This window comes from Macrotis lagotis, chromosome 1, assembly GCF_037893015.1.
Source record: "Macrotis lagotis isolate mMagLag1 chromosome 1, bilby.v1.9.chrom.fasta, whole genome shotgun sequence".
In the NCBI taxonomy this organism is placed as follows: Eukaryota; Metazoa; Chordata; class Mammalia; order Peramelemorphia; family Peramelidae; genus Macrotis; species Macrotis lagotis.
Window position 1 is genome coordinate 289460315 of NC_133658.1, and position 21603 is coordinate 289481917.

At 37.6% G+C, this 21603-nt stretch overlaps 1 protein-coding gene across 2 annotated transcripts in view; it reads right to left on the reverse strand.

Annotated features, from left to right (window-relative positions):
• Positions 1-2155: 2155 nt before the first annotated feature.
• NUP214 (nucleoporin 214) overlaps positions 2156-21603 on the reverse strand; it is a 110011-nt gene continuing 90563 nt past the window's right edge. Inside the window, exons 31-36 of one of the 2 annotated variants that reach the window (XM_074210899.1) lie at positions 20282-20435; positions 12829-12981; positions 7033-7204; positions 4430-4569; positions 3228-3252; positions 2156-2368 (exon numbers count right to left, since the gene is read on the reverse strand). In XM_074210899.1, the coding sequence (XP_074067000.1) occupies positions 2335-2368; positions 3228-3252; positions 4430-4569; positions 7033-7204; positions 12829-12981; positions 20282-20435 (678 nt within the window). In that variant the 3' untranslated portion in view covers positions 2156-2334. Of the gene's footprint in view, positions 2369-3227; positions 3253-4429; positions 4570-7032; positions 7205-12828; positions 12982-20281; positions 20439-21603 lie in introns of both variants that reach the window. The other variant, XM_074210898.1, reaches the window with a different exon arrangement.

Sequence of the window (21603 nt, forward strand, 5' to 3'; positions counted from 1 at the left end):
AGGTGGAGGATTAACATAAAGAATGTGAGGTCAGGGGTTTAGGCCAAAGCAGCTTCTATTTATAAAGAAGATCCTTATGAGGGGGAAACAAATGGGTAAGTAGCCTGGCTCCGCCTGGACGTCGGTAGAAAGAATGACAAGCAGAGAGACCCTTGGTTCTTTTACTTTTCCGTGTTTTTTATTGCTTCCATTGAAATCAGGTTCCTTTGATTCTAGCTTATAGTTCACATGTCATGGAGAAGTCCAGGGTGCGCCACAAAGAAAGACCTTTCCACTATATAGGTTAAAAGGTATAGGTTCTTACTTTGTAAGGTTGGGACATGTCCATACCTGAAGGTGACATAATTGTCCCCCTAGCCAATATAAATAATCTGCTCTGGAGTTGGGAAGTTGATGAGTATATAAAGAAATAAGATAATTTTTCAAAACAGAATAAGGCAAAGTAGGTAGCAGGCTTTAAATGCTAAATTCCTAAAAAGAAGATGGCTTCCTAAACCACAGGCTATTAAGGATGACAGATAATCAACCACAAGCATGGTCCTATTTCCAATTTGGGTACAGTTTTGGTGACAACTGGTGCAGGGATCGAAGCGGAAGCATCCTGAAACTCAAGGATGCTAGGCTAGGATGCATAAAACTCCTACTCTCTTTATGAAGTCAACTGTTCTTGTCTGAAATTTCATGACATTCTATCTTCTCTGCTAAGTCAAAAGAATCAAGATGATAGCAATGGCTGCAAGATGACAATTTAATAACATACAAAATTTTTATTTACACACTTTAAAACAGTTTTCCGGCAACATGTAAAACCCTAAAGGAATTCATTTCCTCCAGGCTAATGGCACAACCTTCTCAGACTGAGTGCCCACAGGAAATCACCTCTTCCCCCTTTGGCATTTCTTGCCACTCTTACTCACCCTCCCCCACAAACTACCCTAGAGGAGTCTGGTAAAATAGTACATGTATAAGGACCTGGAAATCTGAAAATATCCAGGCCTGAAAGATATTCTAGTGTGGGAAACAAATCCCTTCATAAAAATAAAATGATGATCCAAGACACCATCAGATACAACAGGTCCCTGTTTATAGAATGACTCTTAAAATCTAAAAAGAAACTTGGAGGTCAGTCATGTTTGCCCTGGGCTTCCTTTGAGGGCTGTTGGGGAGCGCTAACAAATGGCTACTCTTCCTACCTTTGTCAATTCCAGCTCTCCAGTTCTATAGATGAGTGGTCGCCCAGTATTATCAACTCCAGTTTATCTATCCAAGGACACTCATCTGGCACACAATGAGTGGTCCTCGAAGATTGTTAGGAGGAGCTATCAAGGTCACTGAATCATGGAGATAAAGACTGATCTTTTAACTAACTGGTTCTTCTCATTTGAGGAAGAGATAGGAATAGAACACACTGAAATCTAAATCCTGCCCAGGTCAACAGTATAATACAAATGGGCCACAGACTTTCTTCAAAAAGAAACACTTGAAGTTTTTTAATGAAGCAAGTTTTAATTCTCCATGTTGCCCCAATATCTAATTTGACACAAATCAAATCACTGGGAAATGACTGGTCATCAGAAAATAGGACCCACATACTGCATGTTTATTAGGGGATATCAATAGCCAAATGGGAGAAAAAAAATCTAAAGAGGCTAGGATAGGAGGAAAAAGGAGATATGGGGTCTGAAGGTGGTCAAAATACTTTCTGGAACTCTTTCTAAGGATTTTGGATATATAGACCAAGAAAGAGAGTTCTACTAGGCATATTAATATGATGTTTCATTGAGGGGCAGATGAACCAAGTTTGCTCCCTAACAATATTTAAAAGTACAACTGCATCTGTCCTGATGTTTATTTTTAATTGAGAATGAGTTTCTCCTTCTTTTAACATGAAAGAACACGACTTGGGAGAGAACAGAGGAGAAACCAAGACATGTTCTAAAAAAAATTAAGTTTAATTAAAAACAAAAGTCAAATAACAGCTCCTGTCTAATAATTTATATGTCACTATCCTATTTCTCTTACTTTCACTGCTACTGAGAAAGCCATGCACTGGTCATCTTTCAGGTGACCTAAGGCAAGATGAATTTCTAGGGCCACAGGACAACAGAAACCTTTTTTCCTGACTGTAGACTGAAAATAACCCTCACGCAATCTGTGCAGAAAGAGGCCAAATACTTTAATAGAGAGGGGAAAAAAATAAAAAATAAGCATTCAGCATCTTCAGTTTAAAAAAAGAGAGCATGTGCCCTTTACAAGACGGATAGAAGATTTGTGTCTGAGGAGGAGGTGAGCATGCAGTCAATCTCAGGAACAGAAAGAAATGATAGGATCCCTTCAGCTTCTCCATCCACCAAACCCTGGGGTCGACCTATATAGATGACACAGAGCAGAGAAGTGACTCTCACAAAGTCTACTGAAGATTTATAAAGCACTGACTTGTGTTTCTGCTGCAGGACTTCACATTTGGAAATGTTCCTGCAATTCTGTATAGGAGCACTATAGAGATCTTCCATGAAGATCACAAAGTTTGGGAAGTGCATGCAGCACTACTGGTTATCTATCACCCTGCTGCCAATGGTCAAATATCATTTAAGAATATTCATAAAAAGAGAAACTGACCTCTGAAGTCCTTGCCTTCAAATTCTATGCTCTAAGACAGGGCTGTCCAACCTTACTTTTAAAAGTTTTTATTGAAACAGTAGACAATATATTTTTATTTGCCATTTTAAGGAGAGCTCTGCAGTACCTCAGGACAGCCCTGCTCTAAGAGAATGACTGGTTTTCCTTCCCTTCAGACAAGCATCTAATTCAACTTATTAATATAAAGCATGACCAACAACAATAGGTATAAAATCCAAATACTGCTACTAAAACTTGAGGTCTCCAGGAAAAGCCACCCCCCCCCAAAAAAAACTAAAGAAGAAAAAAGAATAAATCAATGTCCAGAGTCTTAGTTTCTGCTTTAAAGTTAAAATATAATTCAAGGGGGCAGCTAGGTGGTGCTGTGGATAGAGCACCAGCCCTGGAATCAGGAGGACCCGAGTTCCAATCTGACCTTGGGCAAGTCACTTAACTCCATTGCCTGGCAAAAATAAAATATATATATATATATAGATATATTTATTTCAAATAAAACAAGAGTTACTATTTCAACATACTTTTCCTGATTCATTCTATTTTCTTAAATTATAATTAAAATCACACACAGGCCAGAGATATGTACTTACGTGTTGGATGATCCAAAGCCAAACCCTGAAATAAAAGTTTTAAGAATCAAGTTATTTGTTTTTTTTCAATCAGGCCGAAGTCAATAATTTTTCCTTTTCTATTTTTTCTGTGAAAAACAATTTTTTTAAAGCTGTCAATAAGGTATAGAATTAACATTGAGAAACTTTTCAAAAACTGATCTGCATTTGGCAGAGAAGGACCCTAAGGGCAAATCTGGAGCTAGGAGGGATTCTTTGAAGTCATCTGACAGATGAGAAAAATAGAGGTTCAATGAGATTCAATCACTTGTCCAATATTATTCAGGAAGGAGTTAGTAGCAAAGTCAGGATCTGAATGCAGATCACTTGCTCCAAATGTTATAGTTTTTCCAGTGTATTATATTCAGAGGTTTTCGTAGTTAATCCAAAGATGACAAGATCCATCAAGAAAAAATCCAATGCTTTACTTTTTCAAGCGATAATAGAGCCCTCCTATAGTCTCATGTTTTCAACCAGAGCATCTTGAGCCCAAGTTCTCTATTCCAGCTGTGCTAGAATAGACAAGAGGACATCCCAGTGGGAAATGTGGCCTTCTCATCCATTTCATTAACATGCTCACTTGAATCCATCTGTGATATGTACATCAGATGGAGAAAGCATTGGTTTTGGAATAAGACTTGAGTACTAATCCTGACTGTACCACTAAATTTGAATGACTATGGGGGTACACTGCTTAATGAGCCTGACCTTTATGCTTTCCTCTATAAAACAAGGATCATTTCATCCATCCAATCTATCACATAGTGAAGCAAAAATGGTTCAACACAATAGAAAGTGTTTTGAAGAAAGTAGAGTGCTAAGCCAAACACAAACTATTTATTAGACCTGACTTGGGTTCTCTTTGATTTTACTCTAAATTTTTGGATTCTGCATTAAATTTTGAGGAAAGGCAAATGATCTCTTATGTGATCTTAATGGTATCATTCAATTCTTCTAATTTAAAGTTTGTGTATGTGCGGGGGGGGAGGTGATGGTGGTAAAAAAGATAACCCTTCATTTGTCATTCTAATATTTTTAAATTTTACTATGAAGAACCATGGGCAAGGATTTGGGTTCTAATCACTCACTTCCCCTGGGCAAGAAGCATTTATTTGAGTGTTTCAGTACCTAGGGAAAATACAAGTATTGTGCTGCTTGTGTGGTAAAGTGAATTGGTTTCCTACCTCCTCCACTTGATCCAAAACCAGAGAATCCACTGCTTTGTGTTCCAAACCCAGGAGTCTGTTGGGACAATGACCCAAAGGTGGGTGCATTCTGACTGGCCAGGGTGCCAAAGGATGTAGTATTGCTGCTACTGCCAAACCTGGGTTCCAAAGACAAAACACATCCAGCATTAGTTCAGCATCTGTGTCCTTGGCCCTTTGGGAGTTTTCTCCCCACCAGTACATGGTGGATTGCAATGCTGCTTTCATTAAACTAGCTAAATGTTAACCAACAGCCTCCTGAGAAAGGAAGCCTTTAGTATAGCACTAATCATTTTTTCTGGACTTTAGGGAGAATCAAAATTTAAGCAAAGCTCACCCACAGTTTTGGTTTCATTCTAAACAATGAAATCACTGGTTACTTAAATATTAGGCAGTTATCTTCAAAGTGTGTGCCCTTTCTTCCCAATTTTCATTTTTTTTGAGTTAAAAACTTTGCCTCTTACTCAGTTTCATTTCTTTCTGCATTAGAACTTTTCCTATGTTACAATTATAATTTAGCTTGGGATGGTTTGGTGTCTTTCCATATGAGATGATGCTTTTGATCCATCACTAGTAGGGCAGGTACTGTACTTCAGATTCCTCTTGGGGTGGCTAGGTGGCATAGTGGATAGAGCACCAGCCCTGGAGTCAGGAGTACCTGAGTTCAAATCCGGTCTCAGACACTTAATAAGATTCCTCTTGCCAGGAGTAGGGATACATCTGTACAAGTTCATTCATCCTGCAATCTGTGGTAGTGATGCTAACTACTTTACTTGGGCTTTTAATCCATAATCCTGGCTTCATTAGCAAAATGCTCTGACCAACTAACTGCATGAGGAGTTATAAGAAAAGAACTGTACCAAGGTGAATTCCTTACTCTTATCATCATGAAAGATAAAATTAATTACAAGACCTGATTCTGGCCTCCCAATCTTATTTATGGTGGATGAAAAAATCATTAGGAAGGAGTAATGCTTATGAAGATTTTCTGAAAAACACTAGTCTGTCAGATTTTCCTTCCTTTCCCTTGCAAGCTTTTTTCTGTCTTGACACTTATGATTATATTTCAGGGTGATTAGCATTCATGTCAAATTGCACACTAATCTTAGTGTTATGGCTAAGAAGCAATATAAATACAAAAAATCTCACTTCCGCTTACATACAGTCAAAACCTAAACCTTGACACGTTTGAAGATGGACAATAAGGGAACTAAATAGACTTTCTTCACTGCTCTGTCCAGAACTAACCCTGCTCTGATCTAATCTCTAGAAAAGTAAAGTATTAATTCTGAAGGGATTTCTGGAGAGGGGAAAAGGGATCTCCAAGACAAATAGACGAGACATTTGGCTTGTCAAATGAATCACTTCTATACTAGTCATGAAAGGAAATGGGTAAATTTAGTGATGCAGAAACTTGTGGTTAAACTGCCTTAACCATAAAGGTATTTCAATATACAATCATTCTAAGAGGAGAAAAACAAGTTTTGTTAAAACCACTGTCTGCCTTTTAATCAGCAGCTTGCTCACTCTCTCAAGCATGTGAGAGGAAAACTAAACCAGTTTCACAAGCATAACTATCTTCTATTTGAATTTCATCTTTTTTAGCCCAGATAATCTTTATCATCTCAAGTTTCAAAACTTCACATTAGGATCTTAGTGAGGCCAAAGGTACACCTGTTAAGTGAGTAATGAAGGAGATATGGTTGCCACATATTTTTAAAATTTGTATAAAAGTAAGCTGCCTTGGAAGACTATACCTTTCTTGCCTTTTCTCCTTTCCCTAAATCTTGAGATTTATGCCTACAGGGTCTCTTCTTAAGCCCAATTCTGAGGTACAAGAATACAAAATGTTTACTTCTAGGAATTAACATTCACTCAGAATGAGGAAATGTAACATTTACAAGGTAGATTTCCTTGGGTGTTATTGAGGAGTGAAAAAGCCAGTTTTCCATTGGGATTTGTAGCCAAGATGAACTTGTTGGGCTTCTAAAACCACTCCCCACCATGACATTGGCCTTGTGCATGAAGCAAGTATGGCTCTCCGAAAGCTGAGCAATCATAAGCCTACTCAGTATAGGAGCTGGAGTGGGATTCATGGAGCAGAACACCTACTATAGAGGTCTGTGATAGGACAGGAGACAACAAAGTGCTCTTTGCTCAAAGGAATTCCAAAAGACATGGACTGGATGAAAATCATTTGTTCAGGGCTTCATAATAGAAGTCCTTGAACATGGATTGTTCAAGACTGTTAATGTCCAACTGAGGATTATTTTTTCCTGTTTTCACCAACTATATATGGGCAATAGGTCCCACTCTCTGTTACAGAGTGCAGACACAATTGATGTCCAACCTCATATTCAAAACGGTCTAGTTTAAAAAACCCAACGAAAGAAATCAAAACAAAGTCTGTTCCTGTTGGGAGTCTTGAGAGGGAAAGGCCTTCACCTCAATACTAAGAATTTGGGAAATTCAGGAGTTTTCTGGTGATTTTGTTTTGTTTTGAAATGGTGATAAACCATAGGCTTTTCCTCTGGTGCAATCTTTTTGGTTTCCCTATCTCCTATTTCCAAGGGTTTGCTTACCCAAAACCTCCAGCGCTGGCAGCTGCGGTCCCCTCTCCGAACACTTTGCCTCCCGTCGAGCCCAGAGGGCTTGTAAAGGCTGGGGCTGAACCGAATGCTGGCACCCCTCCAAACCCAGGGGATCCCCCAAAAGTAGGAGGGCTGCCAAACACTGGAGCAGCACCAAAGCCACCTGAGCAAAACAGAGGCAAACAAAAACAAAAACAAGAGAAAGGAGTTGGTTGGGTAAGCAGGAGAGGACATGGAAAGGATAGGTAGGAACATTAATATGAAAAATGAAAGGAAACCAAAAGAGGAAAGAAAAAGAAGAAAAAGATGTTAAAATTTCAAATACCTTACAAAACCCTGAGACAGAGTAGAGTCTTGCATCCCCTCAAATATAGAAAGCATTTCAACTGAGGTTTGGAATCTGCTAATATCTTCATTTCATGTAAATCAAAAGGATAAGCCTGTAAGTCTACCAGGTCAGCCTGACAGATTTCTACATTCCCTCAAAGGCAAGAAAGGTTTCATAATGAACAATCTCGTGAAACCAGATTCATCAGCTGAAAGCACACTTGGTACATTTCAGATCTCTTCCTGGTTTATTCTTAGAGCTGCTAAAACCGCCTACTGAAAAAACATTCATTCATAGCAGCTTCAACATCTACAAGCTTCCAATGGGATATAGATTTCATTACCTACTAGCATATAGGTAAGCCATATAGACTCTTGTCAAAATCCAAGTTATAAAATTAGAGGCTTAAAATTGCCTATCAGGGAGAATCCTCAAACTAGGTTACACTGGAAATGAAAGGAGATGCATAGCACTGGAGAACAGCCAGATGCTTTTTATTTATTTAAAGCATAATGGCTCTCACATCTCTCATCAGTGTCTCTCTCTTACTGCATAAAGAAGGTAGTGGTGGAGGGATGGGGGTGGGGAAAGGCCCTAAATACTTTTCTGATTGTGTCCAGGGAATTGTCCTGCAGTTTAAAAAATCTACTCCTCATTGTAAACCCAGGGCAAAAATGAATAATTGCTAAAATGATTCTAAGTCATCAGGCCTTTCTCTGCTCTTCATCTTCCCTCTCATCTCATCTCCATTCTGCAACTGACTAGAGAGACAATATAGTTTGTATACCTCACCCAGAAAAGGTTTAAGAGATGAACAAAGAATCTAACTAGCTAGCTATCATTTATCTATCTATGGTTATAAACAGTCACTTCCACTGACAGAGAGAGGGCAGGGTAGGCTGACTCTTCAAACATCCAAGAGATCAGTGTGGCTAAATCAATGGTTGTAAACTAGGGTAAGAAGCCACTGAAGTGGCATTGAAGGCTGTTGCTCAATTCTTTTTAGTGGAAAGAAGTTGAGGAGGTACAAAATAACAATAACAACAACAACAACAACAACGATAATAATAATAGTTAACATTTATATAATGCTTACTATGTGCCAGATATTAACCTAACTACTTTATAATTATCTCTTTTGAGTCTTACAACAAGAAGATCGGTACTATTGTTTCCTCATTTTATAGAGGAGAAAACCGAGGGAAACAAAAGTGAAATGACTTGTTCAGGGTCACACATTCAGATCTTCCTGAATTCAAGCTTAGTAATCTACTTCCTGAGCCAATTAAGTGCTCCTCTTTCAGAAGAATTGTACTATTTTTGAGATGGAAAAGGATTTCAGAGATTAACTAGTCTAACCTCCCCCACTATAGGACACTAAGGTCCAGTGAGGGGAAGGTTTGTTTCTTGATATTCCTCACATAAGACAGTCCAGCTTGTGATTATATGCATTTTCACTGGCTGTCCCTCAAGCTTGGAATACTCTCCCTCCTCATCCTTTTGCTTCCCTGGTTTCAATTCCCAGTTAAAATATACCTTTCTAATGAAAATTACAACAACTCTGAGGTACCACCTATCAGATTGGCCAATATGACTAAAAAGGAAAACGATCAATGTTGAAGGGGATGTGGGAAAATTGGGACATTAATGTCTTAGTGGTAGAGTTATGGACTGATCCAACTCTATTGGAGAGCAAATTGGAATTACACTTGAAGAGTAATAAAACTATGCATACCCTTTGATCTGCAATACTACTACTATGTCTGTATCCCAAAGAAATCACAAAAAAAAGCATTAAAACCCCCCCACATATAAAAAAATATTTATAACAACTCTTCATAGTGGCAAAGAATTGGAAATTGAGGGGGTTTCCATCAATTGGGGAATGGCTAAACAAATTGTGGTAAAGGATTTGATGGAACACTATTATTCTAATAAGAAATCATGGGGGACAGGACTTCAGAACAGCCAGGAAAGACTTGCATGAACTGCTGCTGAGTGAAGTGAGCAGAAACAGAACTCACCAACAGTAACATTGGGTGAAGATCAACTAGGAGGAACTTGTTCATTTCAGCATACAATAATCAAAGACAATTCTCTAAGACTTGTGATTAAAAATATCCCTATTTAGAGTAGGCACTATGTTGTTTAAGTGCAGATCAAAGCTTACTATCTTCAATTTTTTTTATTAAAGATTTTATTTATTTTGAGTTTTACAATTTCCCCCCTAATCTTACTTCCCTCCCCCACCCCCAACAGAAAGCAATCTGTCAGTCTTTACATTGTTTCTATAGTATATACATTGATCCAAATTGAATGTGATGAGAGAGAAATCATATCCTTGAGGAAGAAATAAAGTATAAGAGATAGCAAGATCAGACAATAAGATATCAGCCCCACCCCCCCCAAATTTAAAGGTAATAGTCCTTGGTCTTTGTTAAAACTCCACAGTTGTTTCTCTGGATACAGATGGTATTCTCCACTGCAGACAGCCCCAAATTGTCCCTGATTGTTGCACTGATGGAATGAGCAAGTCCATCAGAGTTGATCATCAACCCCATACTGCTGTTAGGGTGTACAGTGTTTTTCTGGTTCTGCTCATCTCACTCAGCATCAGTTCATGCAAATCCCTCCAGGTTTCCCTGAATTCCCGTCCTTCCTGGTTTCTAATAGAATAATAGTGTTCCATGACATACATATACCACAGTTTGCTAAGCCATTCCCCAATTGAAGGACATTTACTTAATTTCCAATTCTTTGCCACCACAAACAGGGTTGCTATGAATATTTTTGTACAAGTGAATTATCTTCAATTTTCAAAAGTTGCCTTATATGTTATTTTTTTCTAATGTTTTTTTGTTTCCCTGTTTCAATTTGATTCTTCTTTCACATTAATCTATGATTAAAATGGATTTATGTTTAGCATGGTTATACATATATAGCCTATGTTAGATTGCTTTCTGGCAGGGGGAAAGTAGAGGAAAGGGAGAAAAATGTGGAACTTAAATCATTGCAAAAAAGTACCTTTCTAGAAGAAGACTTGCTTAATCCTCCTTCATGCTAATGCTTTCCCCTTTTGTTGATTATTTCCAATTTATCCTGTATATATTTTACTGTACATAATTATTTGCATATTGGACTCTTCAGACTATGAGTCCTTTGAAAGCAGAAATTTTTTTGCCTGTGTATCTTCAGCACTTATCTGGCACATAGTAGGCACTTTATAAATGCTTGCTGTCTTACTTGTTAAGTCAAATGATGTTAATAGCATATAGACAAAGAGCTAAATGTCTCAAGGGAGAAGGGATACTGAATCTACTCTAAACTAAACTCTAGAATGTAGAGATAATATTCAAAAATTAAAACCAAACTATTTTTACAGAAATCACTATGCTATCAGGAAAAACCATATAATGGGCACCAATGACCATCAGTTATGTTTTGATAGTAAACAGTTACTTTATGATTAAATTATCTGTTTGTTTAAAATTTGTTGTCAAAGAGGGACTTTGAAGATACTTTTTGCCAAAGCTTTCGTTTAGATTTACATCCTGCATTTTAATACCCTGGGTGAAATTCCAGTCTCTACTCCGATAATGGATACAGTTTGGTTGCAAATATAACAGTGTATGTGAAGAGAAAAGTGCTAAAAAACCCTTTGAGATAAATTATTTAAGATTGATCACGGATTTAATTACACTTTCTTTTTAGACACATGGGGCTTTATCTAGTGCTTTGTACACAAGAGTTTTTGGACACAGTGAGCAGACATGATGGTATGGAAAGGAAATTAGGCAGAAGAGAGGTAGCAGATAAAAATAAATGCAATGCCAATATGAAACCAATTGCCATGTTCATATTAAAAAAACAAAAACCAAACTCAGAAAGGGACCTTTGCTGTTGTTCTGGATTCACAACTCATGCCTGTTACTTAGCAAAGCAGGTTTCTCACATTATTATGTCATTTCCAGAGATGGAGCAAGGATTTCCAACATCTACTACATCCAATACACTATTGAATCTCAGAACAGAAGGGATAAGAGACCAAATGTCTTACTAACCCATTAGATAAGGAAAAGGAGCACAATTAGGATGTGTGCAGAGCCTGCTAGCTATATCACTGGTGGAAACAGAGTCTAGTGAAACACTGGCTGAAGTTGGTGATACCACATCTAGTCCCTGGAGAGTGATCTTTGCTTCCTCTAGTGAGAGGGAGAAGGAACCTAAGCAGTACTTTCCACTGTTGTGTTCTCATATCTCATATCTCAATCACTTAAAATTACTCCTAAACAGAAAGCAGACTGGTGTGCCAAGTATTTAAGGAACAGAAGTTGATAAATGAATCCTAGGGATAGCAAAACAATCTTTGGGGAGCAGAGTTCTGAGGTTACTAGGGTACCACATGAAACAATGAAGGGGGTCTTCTTTCATTCTCTATTTCATTCCCCTCTCCTCATTCATTTACAAGACATCATCATCTGAATGCCTAATCTAGGTGGCTTCATTCTGAAGCAATTGAGCAAATGGGAAAACTTCTAAAAATGGAAATAATGTATTTTAAGATCAAAAAATTTAAATGAGACTGTCAAATCATGTGTAAAGTCTGACTTGATCTGAAGATGAGAATCCATGCCCATCCAGTTAAGAATAAAAACTAACCTATGGATATGATAGTGTTAAGTAGCTTTCCTTTAAAAATATCTGACAAGTTAAAAGTGGAATTTTTTTTGTTAAGTTCAGTCTTGCTAGTACTAAGAATAAAAATTCTTGGCTCTTTTAAAGTATTCAGTGAGGGTATAGACAGAATGAAGCAGAGAAATTACAAGTAGTCCATTCATTTAAAATTGCAGTAGAATTAAAATCTGACAGCAAGAGCACAGACCTGAACAAGTCTGGACTATAGGGTGGGGTGCACTGGAAAATTGGTTCAATTCAAGTTTTAAAAAGAGAAGATCTCTTTAAAAGTTTAGAGTGGCCTATTCCATAACTAGGAACATTCAGAAAAAAAAACCCAAACAAACCCCAACACATTCCTTTGAGCCTGTGCCCAAAGAATCAAGGTGAAAAGTCTCACTGGGGATAGCATGATTACCCTCTTCAGACTGACTTCATCTCAGAGTAGCCCAGAGAAACAATCTTGTAAAGTGTCTTTATCTTCCATCCATAAGTTTTTTTTAAGCAAAATACTAGTAACTTTTTTTTTAAACAAGAGATGTTTTCTTCTGAATCCCGTATTTAATTTTCTATGCAATAGAAGGTGGAATCTGGCTCCCTACCACCCCCCTTTCAGGAATCCCTCAGATTTGCCCCTACGTCTCCCTCTGCATCCTACAGGCATACAAGAGACAGTCTCTCTCTCTCTCTCTCTCTCTCTCTCTCTCTCTCTCTCTATATATATATATATATATATATATATATACACACACACACACACACAAACATATATATATAATTAATACCTGCTTTGGTTGGACTGGAGAATCCAAAACCTTGTGCCGCCACACTACCTCCTCCAGAGCTGAATGTGCCTGCTGGCTTCTGATCTCCAAATGATGAGCTAGAGAATCCACCAAAGGTCTTGGCCCCACTGTTTCCGAAAAGATTAGAAGTATCTGGAGAAATAAACAGCACTTGTGAAGATTATAGGGAAAACTTGCTTATTTACTTCTCAAGATCTAGGTCACTAAGAAAGGGAAGGAGGAAATCTCTTTGGAATATGTGGGAGATGTGATTTAAAAAAAAGGCTAGAATCCAAGCCAGGGGATGGATTTGTCCTTTCATTAAAAAAAAAACAACAACAATTTCCTCAGTAGCCTTCTTTCTTGGACCAAGATTATGGGTTAATAAACTCTGGCAAAAGAAGTCAGAATTTTCTTGGCATGATTTTACAATCAAATACACAAGCACAGTGTGGTCCATTTAAAAGAGGTCCTATGGCATTCCACTAAGTGGATCCCTTTTAAATAGGTCACCGTTTATGTTTCTGAAGGAATCTTGCCCCACAACAATGGTGTTAACAAAATAGAAACTTAAGCACAACTTAAGGGGGCAGCTAGGATGCACAGTGGATAGAGCACTGGCTCTGGAGTCATGATTACCTGAGTTCAAATCCGGCCTTAGACATTTAATAATTACCTAGCTGTGTGGCCTTGGGCAAGCCACTTAACCCTATTGCCTTGCAAAAAAAAAAAAAAAGAGAGAGACTTAAGCACAAGGTACATGAAAGATTTTCATATGTAAATACAAATATTAGATGTTTTTACAGGTATTTCTTTGAATTTAATGTGTTGTTTTATTTGAGATATAATAGTTACTGGGGGAAGGGGAAATTCTCTGAAAGACTGGGGATCTTTCAAATGAAGGCCACTTAAATTAAGAAAGCAAGGTTAAATTAAATCAGAACCAAGTAAAATGATCTTATGAGTTCATCTTATTTCTTTTCTATCTAATCTATTTGATGCTGCTTGGTTTGAAGAATTCTTAAACAAAAACTTACTCAACTCTGACTAGGTACAAAGGACAGTGCTAGATAAAACAAGGTCCTGTCAAGAAGCTTATATTCCATTGGACAAAATGATACCTAAAACTGCTAAATCCATAAATACAAGACAGAGCACAAATAACTGGGGGATTACAGAAAATTTCATGTAGGAGGTGGTATCTCCTAAAGCTGAGCCTTAAAAAAACTCTTAAGGACTCAATAGATGGAGGTGAGGAGACAGGGCATTCCAGGAAAGCAAGACAGTATGTGTAAATGACAGAGGAAAGAGAGATGGAAGACAGGGTTCAGGGAATGGCTAATTGTATATGTGAGTCTAGAAAAGTAGGCTGGACTTAATTTATTAGCAGATTTAAGGAGTTCACATTTTAATCTAGAAGAAAGATGATGAAAAACTACTTGCTTACAAGGGAAAAATCCAGTCAGACCTGTGTTATGGATAGTTATTGTGAAAGCTGTATGTGGACAGACTGGAGAAGTGAAGTCTGGAAGCAGAAAGACCAATTAGATGGCTACTCTAACAGTGTAGACAAAAGAGGGTGAGGTCCTGATATGAAATGGAAGTGGAAGCATAAGGAAAACCATTATCTTGCTATTTCTGATCTCAACAGGAACCAGGGAAGTGCTGGACAATATCAAAAAAGTATGTGAGACTTCCAGCTTGATTTCCTCTTACTAAGAGGTCCAATTAAGTCCTTGACCTTTTTAAGTTTTTCTCCTAGGTTACTTATCCACTACCAACTATATAATTGCTGCCAAGCAAATGGGAATAAAGGAAGTTACTAAAAATACAAGTCTAAGTATTCTAATAATCATACATATCAATATATAAACATGTTTTTCACATCTATCTGAAATCTTCATTAATTAGATTATTGGTATTAATGGAGGAACAAAGTCATTAAGACAGATAAAAATGTTACCAGAGTTGACTTTGAACAATTTTTGCAACATTTTGGGAGCTACACTTTTTAAACTGTGTTTTGTTATTGTTCTCATTATGCTATACCAGCTGGATAACTGGAGAAGCCCTGGGTTTAAAGCCTACCTGGGACACTAGCTGAGGAACCATGGATATATCAGTACCTTTTTGGGCCTCAGTCTTCTCACCTATAAAAAGAGGGAGTTGTCTTAGACAGCCTCTGAAACCCCTTCTAGCTCTAATTCTTGATCACAGAGATGCATGATTGTGGCTTTGTCCATAATCTGTGCAGGGGTCTCACCTCAAGGTAATATAAGGTTATCATAAGGTCTCACTCTTTCAACCCCAACTCCATACTTCTCTGAAATGTGTTAGGAAAGCCAGCAGAGAATCAAGAAGAAGCCCCTCCATGGATAATTGGCAGATAAATAAACCACAGACTGAACTGATCTGTCCATGTCACTAAAGTGAAAGCACACACATGCCTCCTAAAGAGTCTTCTTTTTCCAACGCAGATCATTTGAAGAGAAGAAAAGTAGTGCTTCTCTCTCAAAGCCAATTTCTTTGAAGAGCCAGTCAGACAAATCACATCTTTGGATGTCTCTCACAACCAGAAAGAACAAAGTGCAATGCCATCAGCACTTTCAGTGATGACCTTACTTTTACTCTAAGCCAGGTTTCTGGCTTAGACAATAGTACCTCTCAATTGTTGGGTTAGTGGCCTTGTATGGTCTAACTCAGATTCCCTACATGGGGGCCCTTTCTTCAAAAGCCTCCTTGACAGAGGACACTGCACTGAATGTTGCAGGCATGTGGCAACTGGAAGTTTTTCTCTGGAGCAGAGAAAAATCAATTCCTACTAGACCAAAATAAAGTATCGTGCTTGTTAAGCTCTGAGTTTTATCTGTATAAAAGCTGTTTCTTTGAGCAGTCTGATCTTTCCCTTACTGTGCTAAGCTAGAGGTTACATTCTGGAGGTTTCAGTGCCATTTTATTTGATACTGGAGACAGAAAGAGATGCATACTTCTCTCAGTATGGGTATTTCAAGAACAAACAGCTCTCATTTCCTGATTCTGCTGGTGCTAGCAATGTAAGCCCCACAGAGCAAACAGGGAGTGTAGATGCAAGGTTAGACTTCTTGGGTCTTCTGTCAAACAAACTTTGGTTTAACTGCATAAAAAATCAAGATCAAGTGAATTCCTCAGGAACGTGATCAGCACCTTCAACTGCTTAGTAGTCACAGAAAATGTACAAGTCTTTTATAACTACTATTTCTTTAAAAACCCCTTATGTTGAAGGTCCACATAATTTCCATCATTATTTTCCCCTCTCCTTCTTTCAATAACAATCCAATTCAGCATAAGGATATATTAAGAATATAAACTTAATACAGGGTCAGGAATAGACCACTAAATAATTGGCATTCTTTAAAAAAAAACACACTATATTTTCCTCCCTTAACATTTCTTGATTTACTGTCACTGAATCCTCTCTTTAAAGGGGCACTCAGTCCTTAGGGCTCCTAGAAATTTATTTTCTTTTTTAAAGATTTTTTTATTTTGAATTTTATAATTTTCCCCCTACTCTTACTTCCCTCCCCCCACCCCCCACAGAAGGCAATTTGCCAGTCTTTACATTGTTTCTGTGGTCTACATTGATTCAAATTGAATATGATGAGAGAGAAATCATATCCTTAAGGAAGAAACAAAGTATAAGAGATACCAAGAACAGACAATAAGATATCAGTTTTCCCCTCCTAAATTTAAGGTAATAGTCCTTGGTCTTTGTTCAAACTCCCCAGTTCTTTCTCTGGATACAGATGGTATTCTCCATTGCAGACAGCCCCAAATTGTCCCTCATTGTTGCGGGGATGGAATGAACAAGTCCATCAAGGTTGATCATCACCCCATGTTGCTGTTAGCTCCTGAAAATTTCTAATTCAAAGGCTAATATTATTGTCTTAGAAGATTCTTCATTGGTAACCCAAGCTTTTGAGACAACAAATACAGGCTTTTGAACCCACTTAAAAAAAAAAACCTGCCACCTATTCCATCAATCTGCCAAAGACTAGAGTAAATAGGCTTTATTTCCCAGGTTAGATTCTTAATTGTGCTTATGGCAAAAACACTAGCATGATATAACAGAAGTATCTTATCTGAATCAAGAAAATGAGTGAGAGGGGATCCCCAGACATTAATAGGGTACAAAGATGTCCCTGAGAGAAAGTTAAATGAGCACAATCACACTTTAGATGGTTACTAAAGCAAAGAAAATAGAAAAGCAATGTGGTGTAGTAGAAAAAATCTTCACTGGACATGGAGTCACAAAATCTGAATTCCAACCTGGGCCTGGGAAGGAGAAAGAGAGGCTGGACTAGATAATTTTGAAGGTCTCTTCCAGATCTAAAAACTATTCTAGGTCATTCTATACCATTAAGGAAAACAAATATGAACCCAATGCAAAATTTCAGAAGCTGAGATAGGAAGATTTTCTTCTCTTCTAATTTTCAGATTCATATCCTAAGATTCAAAGTTAATTGTTAGACTCTCATAAGTTGGCTTTGACACTCACATCCTTTTCATGTCCTTGAACAGAATGAATGTGTTGAGGACTGGAAAAAATATTCTTAGTACAAATCTAAAGAATTTAGATTTTGCTCTGTAAGGGCAAATTGTATTGAATCCTAAATGACTTTGGAGATCAGTGGATCATACTGGGAGGAATCCTAGGTGAAGAGAAAAGTTTACATTGGATAATGATCACAGCAAACAATGGACAGTATTTCTTGCTAAATTTTTCTACTCAGCATTACATTTCCAGTAATTTCTCAAGATTATAATTTAAGGGGAAAGAATAAGAAATGAGTAAAAATGAAGAGACAGAAATTCACAAGGAATGATGACATGGAATAAATCAGCCTGGTTAAAGTAGGAGAAGTGGGAAGTGAAGTCAGAAAGTAGCAGGCCTTCAAGGTCAGAATAAGTCACCTCAACTTCTTGAAAGCTACTGGATCAATCAAAGGTTTTTGAGCAGTGGGACAAATTGATTAAATCAGTGTTTAGGTAAGATCAGTCTGACAATAAAAAGTATGTGAAGTGGACTAAAGAAAAAAAAAAGACCAAATAAGAGGTTACTACAATAATTCAGGTAGCTAAGCACCTGCTCAAATATGTACATTTGTGCGTGCATGCGTGTGTGTGTGTGTGTGTGTGTGTGTGTGTGTGTGTGTGTATGCTTGCATGTGCTTGGGTATAGGGAAGGGTATTGGAATTGGTAACAGTGGACAGTTTCCTAGACTAGGGTATCAAGTGGGGAGATGGCTAGCATTCAGAGGAACAAGAGGGAATGATATCCCCCCCATCAGTGCTATCCACTTGCCCTATGTAGAATCCTTATCCAATTTAGTCTTAGAGTAGGGAGGGAAGAAAAGTTAGAGAATAGATATATAAATAAACAGACAGAAAAGAAGAGAACTAGGAAGAGAGTTTGAATAAGATTCTGAGACAATAAAAAATGATCAATGATGACACAGAAAAAGTTTATCATCACTGGTGACCTGTAAAACAGTACAGTAGAGAAAGTGTTTTATCTTCCCCCAATCTCAAAAGCATTTTTTTTGCTCAAGACAACCAGTTTTTTCCTTTATTCTCTTTCTTTAGTCTCATTCAATTTTTTCCCTTTCCCCTTTGTATATCTTTGGCTCACCATTCCATCCACAGTAATTTCTTAGCTTGAGTGGCTACATATTCAATGCTCAAGAGGCTGCTGTCCTTGGTACTATCTAATCATACTTTAAATACTTAAAGAAAACAAAACAAAACCAAACAATATATGTTTCATCTTTCTGCCCCTCTAATTCATTTTTTTTTTGGTTTTTGTAAGGCAATGGGGTTCAGTGGCTTGCCCAAGGCCACACAGCTAGGTAATTATTAAGTGTCTGAGTCTGGTACTCCTGACTCCAGGGTCAGTGTTTTTTCCACTGCGACACCTAGCTGCCCCCTCCAATTCACTTTTTTTTGTTTGTTTTTGTTTTTTTTTTAGGTTTTTGCAAGGCAAATGGGGTTAAGTAGCTTGCCCAAGGCCACACAGCTAGGTAATTATTAAGTGTCTGAGTCTGGATTTGAACTCAGGTACTCTTGACTCCAGGGCCGGTGCTTTATCCATTACAAACACCTAGCCGCCCCCTCCAATTCACTTTTAAAGGAGCTTCTGATGCTCCCTTGTTTCCTAAAAGAAATACCCATAAATAATCAGTATTTTTGTAGACGATCATGATTACCTCTTATTATTTTAAAACCAAATCCCCAGCTAGCACACTTATAATATTATTTGAATAGTATATTACATTCCAGGGAAGAATGATTGTATTTCAAAACATTGTCTATATGAATAATGATAGAGGGGAGGAAGAACCAATCATCACCCAAAAAAGCACTTATTTAAGCCCCAGATTCTGGTAAACAGAAAATTCTAATGTGAAGACTCAGATTTCCAAGTTTAACTACTGAAATAGTAGACACAAACCCCTATGCAAATACATTGAAAACTGCATAAAAATTTTGGAAAAATAATCCTGTGGACAAGAGCATCCCTACCTTTTTCTTGCTAAATAGCCTGTTTTTTCCCTCATTCCTACTACTGTTGTTCGTGACATCATAATTATAGCCACTGAGTCTTCAAATTCAAAAGAGAGAAAAATAAGGGAAGAGTTTTGTTTTGAATTAAATGGGTCCTCAATATTAGAGACACATGTCTATTGAGTTTGCAGAACACTAGCTCTTGATTCATTAAAGTTTTATGTTGCACAATAAATGAAAGAATAGAAGATTGGGGCTGTGAACATGACATACTTCTAGTTTCCTGATCTAATCCTCTCATCAGCAGCATGATATCTTTAATGATTTTCAAAAACAAATTTTGTATTATTTTCAACTATGAACAGACAGATCCACAAAGAATCTTAAAAATGAGAGTCAGGAAATGGAGTGAATACAGCCTCAGAGGAAAATTAAACAAAAATGCAACTGACATAAATAATTAAGGCTTCTAACTTTTGGGTGACATTTCCCTATAAAAGCTGAGTTTTAGAGACAGATCAAAAGAGGGCCAAAACACCAATGAAAATGCATTTCTCCTAAAACAGATCTCACACAGGTTTTGTCTCTTAAAGATAATTTCTGGTTGTCTATATTCACATCATTTCATTCCCAACAAACAAGAGAAAGACATGGTCATTGGGAAAGAAATATATACACATTTTTTTCATACTTCTTTGAGGATTTTTCAAGATTATAAAGGACATTCCATGCCAAACAGGTTCCATATAAAGAAAAAGTTGCACCTGTATTTAGGAAAATCTATTTTAAATGGATACTTGTTCCTTTTTTTCTTCATTTTTCTTATTTAACTTTCTACTAATACTGTGATATTGATGAAAGACTAAGGAATAGGAAAAATTCTCATTTTTCTCTGAACATCTGGCTTGCTTACTTGGGGTAGTTGCTGATCCAAATCCCCCGCTGGCTGAGCTGAATGGGTTTTTATTGGCAGCATCCTGGCTGGGTTTTCCTCCAAGGCCACTGAAGAAACCCCCTCCTCTTCCAGTGCTTCCAGATCCAAACAAGCCTCCAGTGGAAGAAGATGACTGCTGGGAAACAAAAGGAACAGGAAGCATATGATTAGAGGTCACTGCAAAAAGGCAGAGCATATCCGTGGGCAGGATATGCTTCACAAAATATACAAGTAGAAAAACTCTTTTATTACTGGATACTCCATAAATCTGAAAAGAAGCTGGGCTTGAATAGGGATATTCCTAAAGGACAGTGAATTTTCAATAGTGTTCTTTTATCTAGAACTCTGTAATAGAATCTGTGAAATGATCTGTAAATGCTGGTCACTTTTAATTGGTATTTATACTGTTGTCTCTGGTTTTTGTTCCACTGTAAGCAGATTAGGGGCATAAAATCCAATCCTCAAGAATTCTACAATCTCAAAAAGTTTGAAAACACCATCATAAGCAATGAAGAACCTTCCAACTTCTAACTCTTATACAGTCAGATACTGACAATATATGATCTATGAAGTAGTGGGATTCAAATAAATTAACAACCAGGTTGCCAAATTAAAAAAAAAAAGGTATCAGTTCTGCTGAACCAGTGCAAACTGGATGAATCCCACCACTGGATCTATGCCCTCCCCTTTCCATTTCTATACTTTTATTTGATAATGACTTTCACTGCAGAAATCAGCCTAAATTAGCTGTATTGTTGAAATGATGACTGCAGCTGAATTCTTTCCAAGTTCTCATATCTTGTCTTTGGACATTGCCATTAGTTGAGAAACACATGCTGAGTCAAGGCTGTACCACAGACTTAATTTCCCAGAGTGGAAATCAGTTCTTTTAGGCAGATGAATGACAAACTCTAAGGGTCATTAACACCATTCAAGTGCCATGTCTCCTGTAGGCACAGCACAGGGGGAGAGTATCAGACTAGGGTATGAGGAAGACCTAGCTTTATGTGGCCAAATCGTGTGACCATTCTAGTTCAGGGTTGTGAATTAGATGTGAAAAAGCAGATAGACACCTTCAAACTTTGAAGTCCTCTATGAATATGAGTTGCTATTTCTGTGATTCATCAAAAGCTTTGTGAAACTTATTGGGAGGCATAGGATGCCAAGGATCAACCACTGGTGATAGTTGGAAAGGTAACAGGATCATTTCCAGATTGAGCTGCATTAGCCAAAATTAAATAGGTTTAGCCATGTATGAGAGCCACTGCCTGTGCTGGGGAAGAAGTTTGCTGATCCCTTCA